General features: G+C 36.4%; 1 protein-coding gene across 7 annotated transcripts in view; it reads left to right on the top strand.

Moving 5' to 3' along the window:
* ofd1 (OFD1 centriole and centriolar satellite protein) overlaps nucleotides 1-17,546 on the top strand; it is a 101,082-nt gene that overhangs the window by 59,764 nt on the left and 23,772 nt on the right. For all 7 annotated transcript variants that reach the window (XM_059968027.1, XM_059968032.1, XM_059968031.1 and 4 more), the window contains 2 exons: nucleotides 6,814-6,958; nucleotides 10,042-10,139. In XM_059968027.1, the coding sequence (XP_059824010.1) occupies nucleotides 6,814-6,958; nucleotides 10,042-10,139 (243 nt within the window). The remainder of the gene's footprint in view (nucleotides 1-6,813; nucleotides 6,959-10,041; nucleotides 10,140-17,546) is intronic.

Below are 17,546 nucleotides of genomic sequence, written 5' to 3'. Positions count from 1 at the left end.
TGGAAAGAGAAAAAAAAGAGAAGAAAAAAGAAAGAAAGAATGAATGCCTGGATATCAGAAGATCCCCACATGCTCCATGGAGTTCATAATAGCTTTAGTATATATATTTAATTCTTTCCCCAGATAACCAATATTTTTATCTTCGGAGCACCTATATATTTAATCCTAAGTTTTGTAAATAAGGGTACCAAATTTACAGAAATATTTCATATTTATCTCTTAAATTATAAGTAATTTTTTCAAGTGTAATACAGCAAAAAAATTCATTCTTCCAACAAGTATGAATCCGATTTCCAAGTAATTGCAATAGCCTTTTTGGCTACTGCCAATGCAATTTTTATGAATTCTTTCTTATATTTATTCAGTTTGGATTTCGGTTTTATCCCTTCAATATCGCCTGGTAAAAATAATGTTGGATTATGTGGAAGTTGTGTTCCAATAATTTGTTCCAATAAAATTCTTAAATTTGTCCAAAAAGGTTGAATTTTAAAACAAGAAGAGTGTAAAAAAAGTACCAATTTCTTGGTTACATCGGAAACATTGATCAGATAAATTTGAGTTTATTTATTTTTTGTGGTGTAATATATAATTGATGTAAAAAATTATATTACACTAATCTTAACCGGACATTTGTTGTATTTGTCATACTGTCAAGACGTAGTCTTGACCAACTTGTTTCTTCAATTTTAATATTCAAATCAGTTTCCCATTTTTGTCTTGACTTATGAATTCCTTGTTTAATTGCCTGTTTTTGAATCAAACTATACATACAAGAAATATATTTTTTTAATTTTTCCTTTTTGAATTAAAGTTTCTATTTCATTAGGTTTCGGCAATAACATTGTTTGACCCAAATTATCTCTTAAATAAGCCCTTAATTGGAAATAACAAAAAAGAGTGTTTGATGTTTTGTATTTATTCTTTAATTGATCAAATGACATTAACATACCTCCTTCAAAACAATCTCCTATATATCTAATCCCTTTTTGAAACCAATTGTATAAAAGTTGGTTATCCATTGTAAAAGGAATAAGTTTATTTTGAATTAAAGGTCTCTTTGCTAATAAAGATTTCTTTATCTCATCATCAACATTTACCTTATCCCATAAATCAATCAAATGTTTTAATATAGGAGATTCTTTCTTTTCCCGTATCCATTTAGATTCCCACTTATATTTAAAATCTTCTGGTATATTTTCTCCTATTTTATCTAATTCTATTCTAATCCGTGCCAGTTTATCTTCATCAAAAAAAGATGATTTGCTTTATAATAATTCTTAAAGTTTGGAAGTTGTAACCCTCCTAGGTCAAATTTCCATGTCAATTTTTCCAACGATATTCTTGACATCTTACCTTGCCATAGGAACTTCCTCACACATTTATTTAACTCTTGAAAAAACTTCTGCGATAATTGTATTGGTAGTGTTTGGAATAACTGTTGTAATCTAGGGAATATATTCATTTTTACACCATTTACTCTGCCTACTAATGTTATTGGTAACGTCATCCATTTATCAAGATCTTCTTGAATTTTTTTCAATAATGGTAAATTATATAAATTCTTTATATCATTATCAACTCTTATACCTAAATATTTTATACCATTTATCAGCCATCTAAATTGAGTTATTAGTCGACATTGACTATAATCTCCTTTAGTAAGGGGTAGAATTTCACTTTTAAACCAATTTATTTTGTAGCCTGATATTTTCCCATATTCTTCCAATCTAGAAGATAATTTACACAGCGAATACAATGGGTTTGTTAAATAAAGCAAAACATCGTCAGCAAATAAATTAATCTTGTATTCCTCCTGGTTAACACTGAAACCCATAATATCTGGGTCCATTCTAATTAATTCAGCTAATGGTTCTATCACCAACACAAATAAAGCAGGTGATAATGGACAAACTTGTTTAGTTGACCTTGTTAACTGAAATGATGTTGAAATTTGACCATTTGTCACTACTTTAGCTTTGGGATTAGTATTTAAGGTTTTAATCCATTTTATAAAATATACTCCTAATCCATATTTTTCCAATACCTAAATAAAAAATCCCATTCCAATCTATCAAATGCTTTTTCTGCATGTAAAGCAACTGCCACACTCATTTCCTCCCTCTTTTGTGCCAAATGAATTATGCTAAGTAACCGAGTTACATTATCTGCCGATTGTCTATTTTTGATAAATTCTGTTTGGTCCATATGTATTAATTTTGGTAAGTATTTAGATAATCTATTAGATAAAATTTTTGCTATTATATTATAGTCAGTATCCAACAAAGAAATAGGTCTATATGATGTTGGTTTTAAAAGATCTCTATCTTTTTTTGGCAATACTATTAAAATAGCTGTTGAAAAAGATTCTGGAAGTTTATGCCTTCTTTCCACTTGGTATATTAACTCCATAAAAGGAGGGATTAGTAAATCTTTAAACTTTTTATAAAATTCGGGCAGAAAACCATCTTCTCCTGGGGATTTATTACTCTGAAGTGATCCTAGAGCTTCTTTGGCCTCTTTTAATGTAAAAGGCATAGTCTAATCCCTTCTGTTCTTCTGAATTCAATTTTGGAAGAGTTATTTGTGATAAAAACCTTTTGATCTCAACATTATCATTTTGTGATTCTGATTGATACAGTTCAGAATAAAAATTCTTAGAAGTTTCATTAATTTCTAAAGGTTTATAAGTAATTTTATTTACACTTGTTCTAATTGCATTTATCGTTTTGGAAATCTGGTCTGTTTTTAACTGCCAAGCAAGAACCTTGTGTGATCTTTCACCTAGTTCGTAATATCTGTTTAGTTCTCATAATTGCTTTTTCTGTTGGGTATGTCTGAAGTGTATTATATTGTAACTTCTTGTTAACAAGTTGTCTTCGTTTTTCTTCTGTCACATATCTTTGAGATTCTTTTTCTAATTTTGTAATCTTTTTCCAATTGGTCTATTTATACCATATATTCCTTCTTAATTTTAGAAGTATAACTTATTATTTGGCCTCTCAAATATGCCTTCATTGCTTCCCATACTATAAATTTATCATCAACTGAATGTAAATTTGTATCTTAAAAAAAAACTGAATCTGCTTTTTCATGAAATCACAAAAATCTTGATGTTTTAATAATATTGAATTAAATCTCCATCTGTAAATCGATTCCTCTTTATCCATCATTATCATTGTCATTGTCAAGGGGGAATGATCTGACAATATTCTTGCTTTATATTCCATATTTTTCACTCTGTCTTGAATATTCGTTGATAATAGGAAAAATCTATCCTTGGATAAGTTTTATGTCTATTTGAATAAAATGAGTAATCTCTTTCTTTTGGATTAATTCTTCTCCATATATCAATTAAATTTAAATCTTTCATCAATGATAAGGTTAATTTTGCTACTTTTGATTTTGTAACAACCTTTGTTGTTCTATCTAAAACCGGGTCTAGACAAAAATTAACATTGCCACCTATTAATATTTTGTCATGTGCGTCAGCCAATTTCAAAAGGCCTCTTGTATAAATTTTACATCATTTTCATTTGGTGCATAATTATTCATAAGAGTCCATAGTTCTGAAAAAATTTGACAATGTATAATTACGTATCTCCCCACAGAATCAAATAATACATTTTGTATTTTAATTGGTAAAATTTTATTAACGAAAATTGCAACTCCCCTCGCCTTTGAATTAAATGAAGCTGCAATAACATTTCCGACCCAATCTCTCCTTAATTTCTGATGTTCTATCTCTGTTAAGTGTGTTTCTTGTAAAAAAGCTATATCTATTTTCATTTTCTTAATGTATGTTAAAATTCTTTTTGTTTTCACCGGACCATTAAGCTTATTAACATTAAAACTTAAAAAATTCAGTAAATTAGTCATTATTTTTAACAGGGTTACTCCGATCTATAGTAATTCCTAACCTTTCAACTTTCATAGTACCTTGGGGAATTTTTTTTTTAATTCTCCCCCCCCCCCCGATTGTCCAGGCAAAGAAAGAAAGATGAAAGAAAAATAGATTATAAAGAAAAAAAATAACAAAATACCCCCTACTAATGTTGTGAAAAAAAAACATTACCCCCCTCCGTTGTGCAGGTCATGACAATCGCCATGATACACACATGAGTCCTGTAGCAATCGATCCGAAGTTCCCCCAGCTCCCTCATAACATAAAAAAGTATATATAAGAAAGAAAAAAATATCACTACTCTCGATTAATATTGCTCAAATTTTTACCTTTCTCCTCTTGTATCATATAATTAAGAATATATTTAAATATTCTTCTATCCTTAAACATCCATCAACTCCATTCATTGTCCCTGTCTTCATCTTTAATCCGTTTCACTTTTAAATCTTCGGCCGTGGTTAGCAAATGTTTGGGAGTTCTTGTGCAAATTCTTCCGCATCCCGATAATCAGTAAAAAATTCTTCTTTTTCCGTCATCCAGAAAAATTATCAGGGTTGCCGGGTGGCGCAATATAAATTTATAACCTTTTTCCCATTAAACTTTTATCGCTGGGTTAAATTCCTTCTTTCTCTTCAAAAGGTCATAACTTATATCAGGATAGAAAAGAACCATTTTCCCTTCTATCATCAATGGCCCGTTTCTCTTTCTGGCACATTGGGCAGCCGCCTTCAGGATATTCTATTTATCTTGATATCTTAAACATTTTATCAAAATTGATCGTGGGTTTTGATCAACTTGAGGTCTTGGTCTTAAGACTCCGTGAGCCCTTTCAATTTCAATTAACTGGATTCCTTCTTCCATTTCCAAAATTTCCAGAATCCATTTTTGAAAAAAATTTATTGGATTCTGTCCCTCTATACCTTCTTTAAGTCCAACAATCTTAGTATTATTTCATCTGCTAAAATTTTCAAGTCCATCCACTTTTTCCAACAACCATTTTCTTTCTGATGTCCAGGCAGAAATATTATTTTCCATTTTATTCACTCCATCAATGGTGTCTCCGGTTGTTTCTTCCAAGTTTTTAATTTTCTTGTCCATTTTGTCCTGTCTTTTTATCATTTTATCAAACATAATCTTCATATTGTTAATACCTTTTTTATTACTTTTAATGCTTTTAATTCATGCATTATTTGCACCGAAGTTTTTTTTATGTCTCCAATATCACCTCCAACCTCTTCCTGTTGCTCTTCTTTGTCTCTTCATCTTCATCTGATTTATCCAGAGAATCTGATTCCACCTCATTCATTTTCACTTTCAGTTCCGATCATAGCTGGGATTTGTAGTTTGGGTTGCTCGTGTTTGCGCATGCTCCTTCCTTCACGCATGCTCAATCCCTGTTACTCTTTTTTTTTGGAAACGGTTGGTGTTGCCGCAGTTTCCTGTTCTGCATCACTGGAGATAAATTGCACTTGAGCCCAGGGCCCTTTCATGGCATCCGGCCTTGATTCTTTTCCAACTTATGTTGTCTTCAAAGCAGTAGTTTTCTTTTGCTTCTGTTTAGGAGGCATATCTTAAGACAATCCTGAGTAGTTTATAAGTAATTTTTAAAAGGTATTTACTAACTTTTCTTCACTTAAACATTATTTTACTGGTTTTTTTATGGGAGAGCTGGATTTCCACGTCTCGATCCTACATCATCACGTGACGTCCCCCGTCAGACAGCCTCTTGAACAATATTCTTCTTTCAATTTTATATCGATTACAACTCAGCAAAACATGCTGAACTGTCTCTGGGCTACCACAGTCACATAATCCAGTTGGATGTTTTCCTATTATCTTTAAGTAATAGTTTAACCCACAATGCCCTGACCTAAGTCTCGTTAATTTCACCATATCTCTATGATTTAAAGAGTAACAGTCTGAGACCTTTTTAACTAGAGGGTAACTAGAAAAGAAATGCCTTCCCTTTAATTTATTTTTCCAATCCTCTTGCCATTTCTTCTGTATGCCTTTTTTTTTCATCCTACTTCTCAATTCTGCTCTGCCTAGGGGTATTCTAATTCTTACTTGCCCACTCTGTAAGGAAGACTTTGCAATGCCATCCACAATTTCATTTCCCTCCACCCCAGCATGCCCAGGTATCCATGTAAATCTGACTTCACAACCCATCTTCCCTACTAGCAGTTGGACCTTCCAAATACAGGTGTATTTTTAATACAACCAATTGAAACACCTTGACTGCACACAGGTGATCTCCATTTATCTAATTATGTGATTTCTAAAAACAATTGGCTGCACCAGTGATGATTTAGTGTGTCTTATTGAAGGGGGTGAATACATATGCAATCACTTATTTTGTGGTAAATAGAAAGCATCACTACTGTACCTGTGCCCACAAGAAGCTGTAGACGCAGCTCAGTACATCATGGAATCAGGCCTTCCCTCATTGACTCTGTGTACACTTCTCACTGCCTAGAGAAAGCAAACAGCATAGACGCTCTCTTTTCTTCTTGCCCTCATTGGGTAGAAGATATAAAAGCTTGAAAACATTTACCAACAAGATCACAGCTAAAATGTTCACTGTTTCTACCCCTCCATGGATGCTGCTGGACCTGCAAAATTACTCCAGTGCTTTGTGTGCTTTGCTTAAGGATAGCTTCTATCCCATTGTTCTTTGACTGGGTTCCCTTCGATCGCTCAATCTGCCTTATTATAACCTTGCACTGTATTGCCTACCTATATTACATTTTCTCTGTAATTGTAACTCTTTATTCTGTATTCTGTAATTATTTTATCTTGTACTACCTCAATGCACTGTTGTAATGAATTGTTCTGTATGAATAGTATGCAAGACAGGTTTTCCTTCTGTACCTTGGTACATGCCCATTTTAACAATTTTGTTTTTCAAAAAGGTGAGGATGGGTCATTTCTGATCCGTGTTCCCAGTGTATCCGAACATCAAAAGCCAATTGCAACCGGTGAAGTACAATCCCATGGCAGTTCAGATGAAAGTAATGCAAACCATCCTTCATCTATCATCTGTGGAGCAAATGAAAGGTAAAAATCCAGTCTCTTCAATAGCTGTTCTTAAATACTTAATTGTTTCGGAAATCCAAAAAGAACAGGAACCAGAGCAGGAGCTGGTTAATGGGGTTCTAGAGTCTGCTTAGCCATTCAATAGATAGTGACTGATCTAATACTAGCCATGTTTCTACTTCTCTGTGCTGTCCCCTTGACTCCCTTGTAGTTCAAAATCTATTAGTTTCTGCCTTAACAATATTCAGTAACTCCACCATCATAGATGTCAAGGGTGAAGAATTCCAGAAGTCATGGGGCTCTGGGAGAAGAAACTCCTAATCTCTGTCAGAAATGAGTGAGCCTCCCTCTGAAACAATGCATTCCTTTTTCTAATACCTATTCTGAAGGAACATACTCCTGGCATACACCCTGTCAGTCTCCCTCAGAGTCTATTATATTTCATTAAGTTTATGTCTCATTCTAAAAATCCAGCAGGTATAGACTGAGCCTCCTCAACCAACTCTTTTGTCCTGGAATTAAAGGAGTGAATCTTATCTGCACTGTGTCCAATGCAAAATATTATTCCCTAAAAATGGAGGCCAGAACTGATTTGGTATGGTCTCTCCATTGCCCTGTGAAGCTGTGGCAAAATATCCTTTCTTTTATTCTCTGTACTCATGCTTTTCAATAAAGGAGGACATTTCATTAGTTTTTCTAATTACTTGCTGCATCTGCATAGTGATCCTTTGTGTTTCATCCATTTGGAGATTTATACCACCACATTTTCTAATCTCAGTCTATTTAAAAAAAAATAGTTTTGTTTCATTCTTTTGAATTGGATGACCTCACAATTTCCCACTTGCTTACTCACTTAATCTACAGAGGCCTTGCGGGCTCTGTGTTCTGTGTCCAAGTCATTAACGTTGAATGAAGCAGTTACAAAACCTAGCATAGATATTCATGGCATCTCATGGGTTGCTTGCTGTTTGGAAGTTTGAAAATTACCTATTTAACTTTACAGATTGTTTTCTGTTAGTTAGTCTTCAAGGAATATTACTTCACATCTACAGTTTACTTTTTATCTACCCCATTTGTTAGGACCTTAAACAACTCCAGCAAATTTGTGAAACTCAATTTCTCTTTCACAAAAAAACAAATTGCTACCATTTGATGCTCTTCAGATTTTTCTCCTTCCACTTAAAATGGCAATGCATAGGAGATGAAATGGGTGACAGTTAATTAATAAACAGTACTCGTAGACTGTATCTTCATAAGTAAACAAATGGAACTTAGACACTTCACTCAATTTTATCAGTAAGAAAACTTACTGAATTTGCATGCTTTAATTTGGTATTAGTATTGCACTGACACAAATAAGAACTTTATTTGCTTCTGTATTTTGACATCCATGTTTTGACTTTTGTGCAAGTAAAAATAAAACTTCTACCTTTTTGTTATTACTTGAACCAGTGAATTAAGTGGAATACTTCATACTTAATTTAATTTTTGAAGTTTTTAAAACTATTATTTTGTTATTTTATACTTCAGATGTATACAGCTGCAGTTTCATTTGTTTGACACCCAAAGCATTCTTTGCAGGAGCCTTTATACCACATACGTTTCTGACCATCAGGAAATGTAACAACTTTTAAGGAAACAGTGCAGAGCTTCCCTCTTTACTGTTGTACCAGGTGTTGTGATGTTTGTATCCCTGATGATAAACCCATTGCATCAAACATTACAGTAGTATTTTAATAATTTCTTTGCATTTTAAAGGCAAAGTGCAGAACAGACTATTTCCATATGAGCATAAGAAATAGAAACAGGAGTAGGTCATCTAGCCCATTGAGCCAGTTCTGCTATCCAATAAGATCATGGCTGATCTGGTCATGGATTCTTCTCTATCTGCTTGCCTTTTCCCCATAGCCCCTAATTCCCCTTCTATGCAAAAATCTATCCAACCTTGTCTTAAATATATTTATTGGGGTATTCTCCACAGATTCACCATTCTGTGGGAAAAGCAGTTCCTCCTCATCTCCATCCTAAATCTACTCCCCCGAATCTTGAGGCTGTGCCCTCCTAGTTCTAATCTCACTGACCAGTGGAAACAGCTTTCCTGCCTCTGTCTTATCTATCCTATCCCTTTCATAATTTTATATGTTTCTATACGATCTCCTCTCATTCTTCTGAATTCCAGGATTGTACTTATTGGCCCAGTTGATAAAATGTTGTACAGGTGGCCCCCGTTTTTCAAGCGTACGCTTTACGACAGCTCGCTGTTACGAAAAACCTACGTTTGTACCTGATTTCGCTAACCAAAGAGGATTTTCGCTTTTATGAGAAAAAGATGCCCGCTTTATATGTGTGTTTACCCCGAAAAAGACTAACATGACAGTGAAGCCTTGTGTGGGCAGTTGTGTGCACATGCGTGTACGTTCTGATTTTTTTGCTCTCCAAATCGATTTCAGCTCGCTGTCTTCCCGATTTTGATAAGTGAAACTACACTGTACATAAAATATTTCTACTTTATATAGGCTGTATATTTACCATATCATTTCTGCTTTTACTATATGTCCGTGTTATTTTAGATTTTATGTGTTATTTGGTTTGATTTGTTAGGTTATTTTTTGGGTCTGGGAATGCTCACAAATTTTTTCCATATAAATTAATGGTAATTGCTTCTTTGGTTTACGACATTTTGGCTTACAAATAGTTTCATAGGAATGCTCTACCTTCGGATAGCGGGGGGAAACCTGTATTTAATATTCGTCCTTAAGATATATGGAGTTCTGCTTTCATATATTCTGTTTCTAGATTCAGTATCTGGAGTAGGGGAGATTGATACCATGGCTTACCTCACTACAGTAAAATGCGCTATCTTTCAACATGTAAATTTGCTCTTAATTGGGGATCCATATCCTTTAATTATCTGAGATTTTATTTTGAAGGCAGTTCAGATTGTTTTTTTAAACTAAAGCAAGCACCATTTGTTAATATGATTATTTTAAAACAATCTTGTAATGGAAAAGATCAAAATAATTTTTAACCTTATTTTTGGTAACGTTTATAGTTTAATAGTAGTGAATATATTCTTGTTATTTTTCTTTCTAATTAACTTGCAGGTCAGAAAATGATCAGGTTGATGATCCCTTGTCTATGCCTTCAACAGCTCCAAGGTTTGAAGAACTGCTTGATCAACCAGATAAACATTGTGAAATCGGTAAGTATTTGGCTAAGGAAGTACTGACGTAGTCTGTAGAATTTGACAAATAACGCTGAAGCTTGAAATGTGAATGTGATATCTGGAAATGCATACTTGATGAGATGAAATTAAAACAAAAAAAAGGTTAATATTTAAAATTACAACCACTCAACAGAAGTGCAATAAGAAGCCAAGTGAGTTACTTAAATTAAGTAACCATAATAAGGGGAAGGAAGGGGCAGTTGGTGAAGACTTGAAACGTGAATTCAAATAACTTTATTTTCTTTGTTTACAAATAACTGGATGATGTATACTCTTGTCTACCATTCTAGTAAAATTATTGGATGGTGGGGGCTTGATGATGGGTGCTGCTTTCTTGCAACAGCACTCCTTATAAGTGACGCACTGGCCTATAACCACTACCTTTGTAGGCTTTTCTGTTCAATGGCATTGGTGTTTCCACACCAGGCATTGATACAACTAGTTATATACTCTCCACCACACATCTGTAGAAGTTTATCAAAGTTACAGATATCATTAGATTAAATTTAGCTTTACTGTCGTTGTGCCAAGTACAGATACAAAGCCAATGAAATGCAGTTAGCATCCAACCAGAAATACAAAGAATAGTGTTATTTACAAGATAACTGTGAATAAAAAGTAAGTGCTGCAGCACACAAATATAAAAGTATGGAGACAGTACAATATGGGTGCAATACTACTTAGTGTTGTGATGTGAGGTTCAGCAGGATCACAGCCTCAGGGAAGAAGCTCTTCCTGCGCTTTCTGGTGCGGGAGCAGAGGCTCCTGAAGCACCTACCGGATGGGAGGAGAGTAAAAAGTCCATGGTTCGGGTGAGCTACATCATTGATAATGCTTTTCGCCCTGCCCAGGCAGCGTTTATGGTAGATGTTCTCAATGGTGGGCAATTGGGTGCCAATAATCAGCTGGGCAGTTTTCACCACATGTTGGTGTGCTTTGTGGTCCGATACGGGACAATTGCCATACCACACTGAGATGCAGTTGGTGAGTATGCTCTCAATGGTACAGCGGTAAAAGTTCATCAGTATCCTGGGACAGAGGTGAGCTTTCTTGATGCTGCTCAGAAATAAAGGTGCTGTTGTGCCTTTTTGATCAGGATGGAGGAGTTCAGGGACCAGGTGAGAACCTCAGAAATGTGGATACCAAGGAATTTGAAGCTTGATGGCAAATCTTCACAATCTTCTAAGACAGTTATACCTAGCCTATATATCTGAAAAGGCAGGCTACATCTTTTCTTGGTTATCTTCCATTAACCAGTTTTGAAAATCCATGTTGCTTTGCAACCTCTTGTCATCCCTCACCCTCCCTGCCGCCTTCCTGTTCTAGTAGTGTTCATTCATTAGTTGTTTTCTAGGTCATTTAAGCCACTCTGGATTGAATCAGGTATACATAACTCCTATAAAAGCCATATACAGTGGTGCTAAGAAGTTTGTGAATGCTGTAGAATTTTCTATTTCTGCATATGACCTACATTGTAATCACATAAGTCCTAAAAGTAGAGTACCCAATTAAATAAATAACACAAAAGCATTTTGAGAAAAATGATCCAATATTAATGTATTTGTTGGATAAAGTATGTGAACCTCTGGGGTAATGCTTTCGACAAAAGCAATGTGGAGTTAGGTGTTGGTTATAGAGGTGCCTGCCCTATAAAAAAGACACACAAACTCAGGTTATTGATGGAGCCTGCTCTTCTCATGAAAGATCTGTTTATGTGCACCATGTGTTGATCAAAACAACTTTCAGAGGACCTTAGAAGAAGAAGAATTGTAGAGACGCATGAAGCTGGAAAAGACTACAAAAGCATTTCTAAAGACCTGAGTGTTCATCAGTCCACAATAAGAGAAATTGTCTACAAACGTAGAGTGGGCATCCTGCAAAGGTCACACCAGGAGCACAATGTGCAGTGCTGAAGGAAGTGAAAAAGAACCCAAGAATAACAGCAAAAGACCTGCAGAAATCTCTAGAACTTGCTAAAGTCTTCAATCGTGTGACCACTATAAGAAAAACAAGAGGGACACCATGAAGGAAACAGCTGTACTCCAAGAAAACAAAATTGCTACATGTCTCAAATTTGCAAAAGACCACCTGGATGTTCTACAACGCCTCTGGGACAATGTTCTCTGGATAGATGAGACAAAAGTTGAATTTATTGGCAGAAATGCAGATTGCTATGTTTGGAGGAAAAGGGGCACTGCAGACCAACACCAAAACCTCATCCCAGCTGTGAGGCATGGTAGAAGGAGAACATTGTTTTGGCACAAACAAGAAAAAATCTGCAAATGCTGGAAATTCAAGCAATAAACACAAAATAAGGAGAAATTCAGCAGGCCAGGCAGCATCTATGCCTGCTGATGTTTTGTGCCAAGACTGGACAAGCCCCATGGTTTGGGGCTGCTTTGCTACCTCAAGGCCTGGACAGCTTACAATCATTGAGGGAACAATGAATGCAAAATTGTATCAAGACTTTTTACAGGAGAATGTCAGGGTAGCAGTCCATCTCCTGAAGGTTAATAGAAGTTGGATATGCAACAAGACAAAGATCTGAAAGACTAGAGTAAATCAACAGAAAGGTTTTTTTAAAAAAAAAAAGAAAATTCTTGTTTTGGAATGACTGAGTCGGTTCTGACTTTAATCCTATAGAAATGTGAAAAGTCCCGAGCAAGCAGTTCATGCAAGGAATCCCACCAACATCTCAGAGTTAAAGCAGTTTTGTAAGGAGAAATGACCTAAAAATTCTCAGGCCGATATGCAGGACTGACTGATCAACATTTACTAGAAATGTGAGGTTGAAGTTATTGCTGTATAAGGGAGTCTGAAAGCAAAGGTTCACATACTTTCTCTAACAAATACATGTAATATTAGATCATTTTTCTCAATAAATAAATGAACAAGTATAATGTTTTTTGTGTTATTTAATTGGGTTCTCTTCAGCTTTAGAGCATGCGTGAAGATCTGATCACATTTTAGGTCATATTTATGGAGAAATAGAGAAAATTCTACAAGGTTCACAAACTTTCTAGCACCACTGTACAGTACTTTAGCTCCCTTCTTTATATTTTTTCATACTTTCCCACCCCCAACTGTTTGAATAACCACCTTGTCTTTGATGCTGAGGATTTAACAATTAAATCATGTCTCACTCAGCTTTCCTGAGTCCTGAAAGACCCCAGTCAGTCTGAGGTGACATCAATACCTCAAGCTCCATCATACTGAGCACTGGTATATCCCAGGGCAGTGTGCTCAGCTTGTTGCTGTTCACACTGCTGACTCATGACTATGCTGTCAGATTCATGTCAAACTGCATCATCAAGTTCTCTGATGATATTACAGTGGTTGGCCTCATCAACAACAATGTCGGCATACAGAGAGGAAGTAGCGAAACTTCTCAAATGGTGTGAGCAATGTAGACAAGACAAAAAAGATGATTGTGGACTTCAAGAAGGCACACGTCGACCGCTCTCCATTGCACGTCAATGGCTCTGCTGTGGAGAGAGTGAAGAGCATGTAATTCATGGCTGGGCACATAACAGACAATCTAACCTGGACTCTCAATACTAGTCAAGAAGGCAGCAGCGGCTACACTTTCTGTGGAGTCTGAGGCAAGAAAGGCTCCCTGCCCCCCTTCTAACAAATTTCTACAGGGGCAGCATTGAGAGTGTCCTGTCTGGCTTCATCATTGTGTGGTAAGGAAACTGCAAAGCACTGGACTGCAAGACCCTATCGTGGATAGTTCAAACAGCCAAGAGGATCACCGGGGTCTACTTCCCCCTCTATTTGTGAAATTTACCAGGAGAAGGGCCCAAAGTATTATTGAGGACCCCTGCCGACCATCCCACAATCTCTGACCCACTACCATTGGGAAGGGGACACAGAAAGGGACACTAGAACCACCACACTGTGTAACAGCTTCTCCTTACAGTCTCAGGCTATGAGACTAATGAATAACCTGCCACTACCTGGGCCGTTTCCTGTTTACCTGTGCTATATTCTTTTCAAATCATATTTTATTAACTGAATTATGGTAACATTTTGTTTATGTCCTGTGTGTGTTATGTTTTGTGGATGCACTGTGGTCTGGAGGAATGTTTCATTTGGTTGCAGACGACAATAAACTTGAACTTGCCTTCCTCTATGGACCTGAAGTATTCCTTGGGATCTTCCTGCTGTCTGACAGTCTGCATTTTATTACATCATTCCCTCCAGAAGCCTTTTGGCTACTCTTGAACAATTGATTGATTCACCATTCTAAGCTAGTTTGGGAATCCATACTGTTTGCAACAAAATATCATTTGGAAGTTTGGCCTCTGGATCTTTCCATTTTTCCCTTTCCCATCTGCTATTATAGCATAACTTAAAAAGTGTCCCAAAAACACGTTTCTCTTCCCAGTAACTGTATCAACTTCCAAGGACAGAAGAGACAGTGAATCCATCTAGTTTTATCAATCGTGCTCTTATCTGAGGCTCTTGTTGAGCCATTTTTAGAGGTATAATCAGTCCTTGTATCACGCTGTCTGCTGATTATATTACAGTGTCTTCTTCTTAGCCATACTATTTCCATGTTCTACAGCAAAGTAGTATTTATGTTTTCAATAATTAACTTAAGAACTGAAAATATTAGTTCTGCCTGTTCGCTTTATTGAATTATCTTGTTGTGAATTCCATTTTTGTGGTTATAAAGAATCATTGGGGAGACATTTCAGCATATTTCCCCATGAAGGCATCTATTCCTTTTTGCACAAGCCTCAGGCAGCCCTCTAAGTATTTCTGGTCTGCTGTTGGCTGCTTGGAATTTTTTCATCCACCTGTTTGATCAATATATCAGCATTATTTTTAAGAAAACTAAAGCATAACTAAATTATTAATGTTTATCACTTCAGTATTACAACTTTGGAGTTTACCAGCACCTGCTGAACCATGGAAGGTTGTCAAATCCTCCAGAACATCCAGCCAACCTCTCTACCTACTTCACTAGGTATTCTCAGATTCCCTTCACCTGGATTTCCATGAGCTCATTTCATGAATTTTGCTTAGTAGCCCTCTGATATTACCCAACAATTTTCTTTAACTAGCAGTCTTTCTCATTAATTCGGAGTTGCCGCATACCCTTCAATGTCTATCTGATGCTTGAGAAAACTAAAAACTACGAGAATCAATACATGTTGGATGTTGGTTTCTTACTTCCCCTGTGGGTTTTAATAAAGGGGCTGTAGTAGCAGCTTTCCATTCACTGATTTTAAAGTTTGCCCTTTGAAACACTGAAATATTCCATACTAGAGTTGCCATACACGTAGAATCTTAACACGTTAGATGGAATTCAAAGGCTACAACTGATAATTCTGCCAAATAAGTTGTCTGCTCTACCCTTAGGTGCATTCCTGGTAGCAGGGGAGTCAACTTCCAACTTTGTGCAAGGTTTATTGCTTGCCCTGCAACCTCCTGGTTAACAATCTCTTAGTGGACAAGTGACCAATCACAGTGAACGGTTTGAAATCTTTCACAGCTCAATAATCTGCTGATAAGGATTGCTCATTATTGGAGTATCCTTCTTTAACTCGTACAATCCTTGTGAGATGCCTGCTACCAGCGTAGGTTTGCCATGTATTGTATTTCATACAAGGATACTCCACGAAGGTGAGAGTTAGTAGTAGTCACCTCAATCAAAAAGATTAATTTCTGCTTAATGCCCTGAATGCCAGAGCCACATGTAGATGCCATTCTTATTTTGCTTTTGACAAAGTCCTAATTTCTGCTTTTCAGAGTAAATTATGTCATGCTAGCATAATCCCTGATATTTTTCAGGAATAACCAGTTCATCCAATGAAAGACCAGAGACCTGGAACCCCTATTATAATAATTCAATACAGCTTGTCTCAGCATTTTCCATCCTTATTACATGCTTTTATTCACCAGTCCCAAGAACTGAAACTACATACAGTGCCTATAAAAAGTATTCACCCCCTTGGAAGTTTGCATGTTTTATTGTTTTACAACAATGAATCACAGTGGATTTACTTTGGCTTCTTTGACACTGAGCAACAGAAAAGACTCCTTCGTGTCAAAATGAAAACAAATTTCTACAAATTGGCCTAAATTTATCACAATTATTAAACACAAGTAATTGATTGCCTAGTTAACTCCAAGTCAGTATTTAATAGATGCACCTTTGGCAGCAATTACAGCCTTGAGTCTGAGTGGATAGGTCTCCATCAGCTTTGCACATCAGGACACTGCAATTTTTTCCCAGTTTTCTTTACCAAACTGCTTAAGATCAGTCAGATTGCATGGGGAAAGTGAATGAGTCCAGCCTCAAATTCTCAATGGGATCGAGGTCTGGACTCTGACTTGGCCACTCCCAGGCATTAGCTTTGTTGTTTTTAAGCCATTTTTGTGTAGCTTTGGCTTTCTGCTTGGGGTCATTGGCTTGCTGAAAAACATCTCCCAAGTCAGAATTCTCTTGCAGACTGCATTAAATTTTCCTCTAGGATTTCCCTATATTTTGCTATAGTCATTTTACCTTTTACCTTCACAAGCCTTCCAGGTCCTGCTGCAGTGAAGCATCACCACCATGCTTCATGGTAGGTATGGTGCGTTTTTGATGACAAGCGGTTTTTGCCTATGCCAAATGTAATATTTAGACTGATGGTCAAAAAGCTCAATTTTAATTTCATCAGACTGTGCAACCTTCTTCTAGCTGACTTCAGAGAATCCCACATGCCTTCTGACAAACTCTTTCTGTGAGTTTTTTTTTGCAACAGTGGCTTTCTCTTTGCCACTCTCCCATAAAGCTGTGACTGGTGAAACATCTGGGCAACAATTGTATGCGGAGTCTCTCCCATCTCAGCCACTGACACTTGTAACTTCTCCAGAGTTGCCACAGGTCTCTTGGTGACCTCCCTCACTCGTCACCTTCTTGCACAGTCACTCAGTTCTTGAGGATGGCCTGCTGTAGGCAGATCTACAGCTGCCATATTCTTTCAATTTCTTGATGATTGACTTAACTTTACTCCAAGGGATATTCAGTGATTTGGAAATTTTCTTGTTTCCATCTCCTAACTTATGCTTTTCAATAACCTTTTTGCAGAGTTAATTGGAGTGTTCTTTTAGACAATAGACAATAGGTGCAGAAGTAGACCATTCAGCCCTTCGAGCCTGCACCGCCATTTTGAGATCACGGCTGATCATCTACTATCAATACCCAGTTCCTGCCTTGTCCCCATATCCCTTGATTCCCCTATCCATAAAATACCTATCTAGCTCCTTCTTGAAAGCATCCAGAGAATTGGCCTCCACTACCTTCCGAGGCAGTGCATTCCAGACCCCCACAACTCTCTGGGAGAAGAAGTTTTTCCTTAACTCTGTACTAAATGACCTACCCCTTAT

This window comes from Hypanus sabinus, chromosome 4 (genome assembly GCF_030144855.1).
Source record: "Hypanus sabinus isolate sHypSab1 chromosome 4, sHypSab1.hap1, whole genome shotgun sequence".
Taxonomy (NCBI): domain Eukaryota; kingdom Metazoa; phylum Chordata; class Chondrichthyes; order Myliobatiformes; family Dasyatidae; genus Hypanus; species Hypanus sabinus.
The sequence above is the reverse complement of the archived record's forward strand: the minus strand, read 5'-3'. Positions and strand labels throughout refer to the sequence as shown.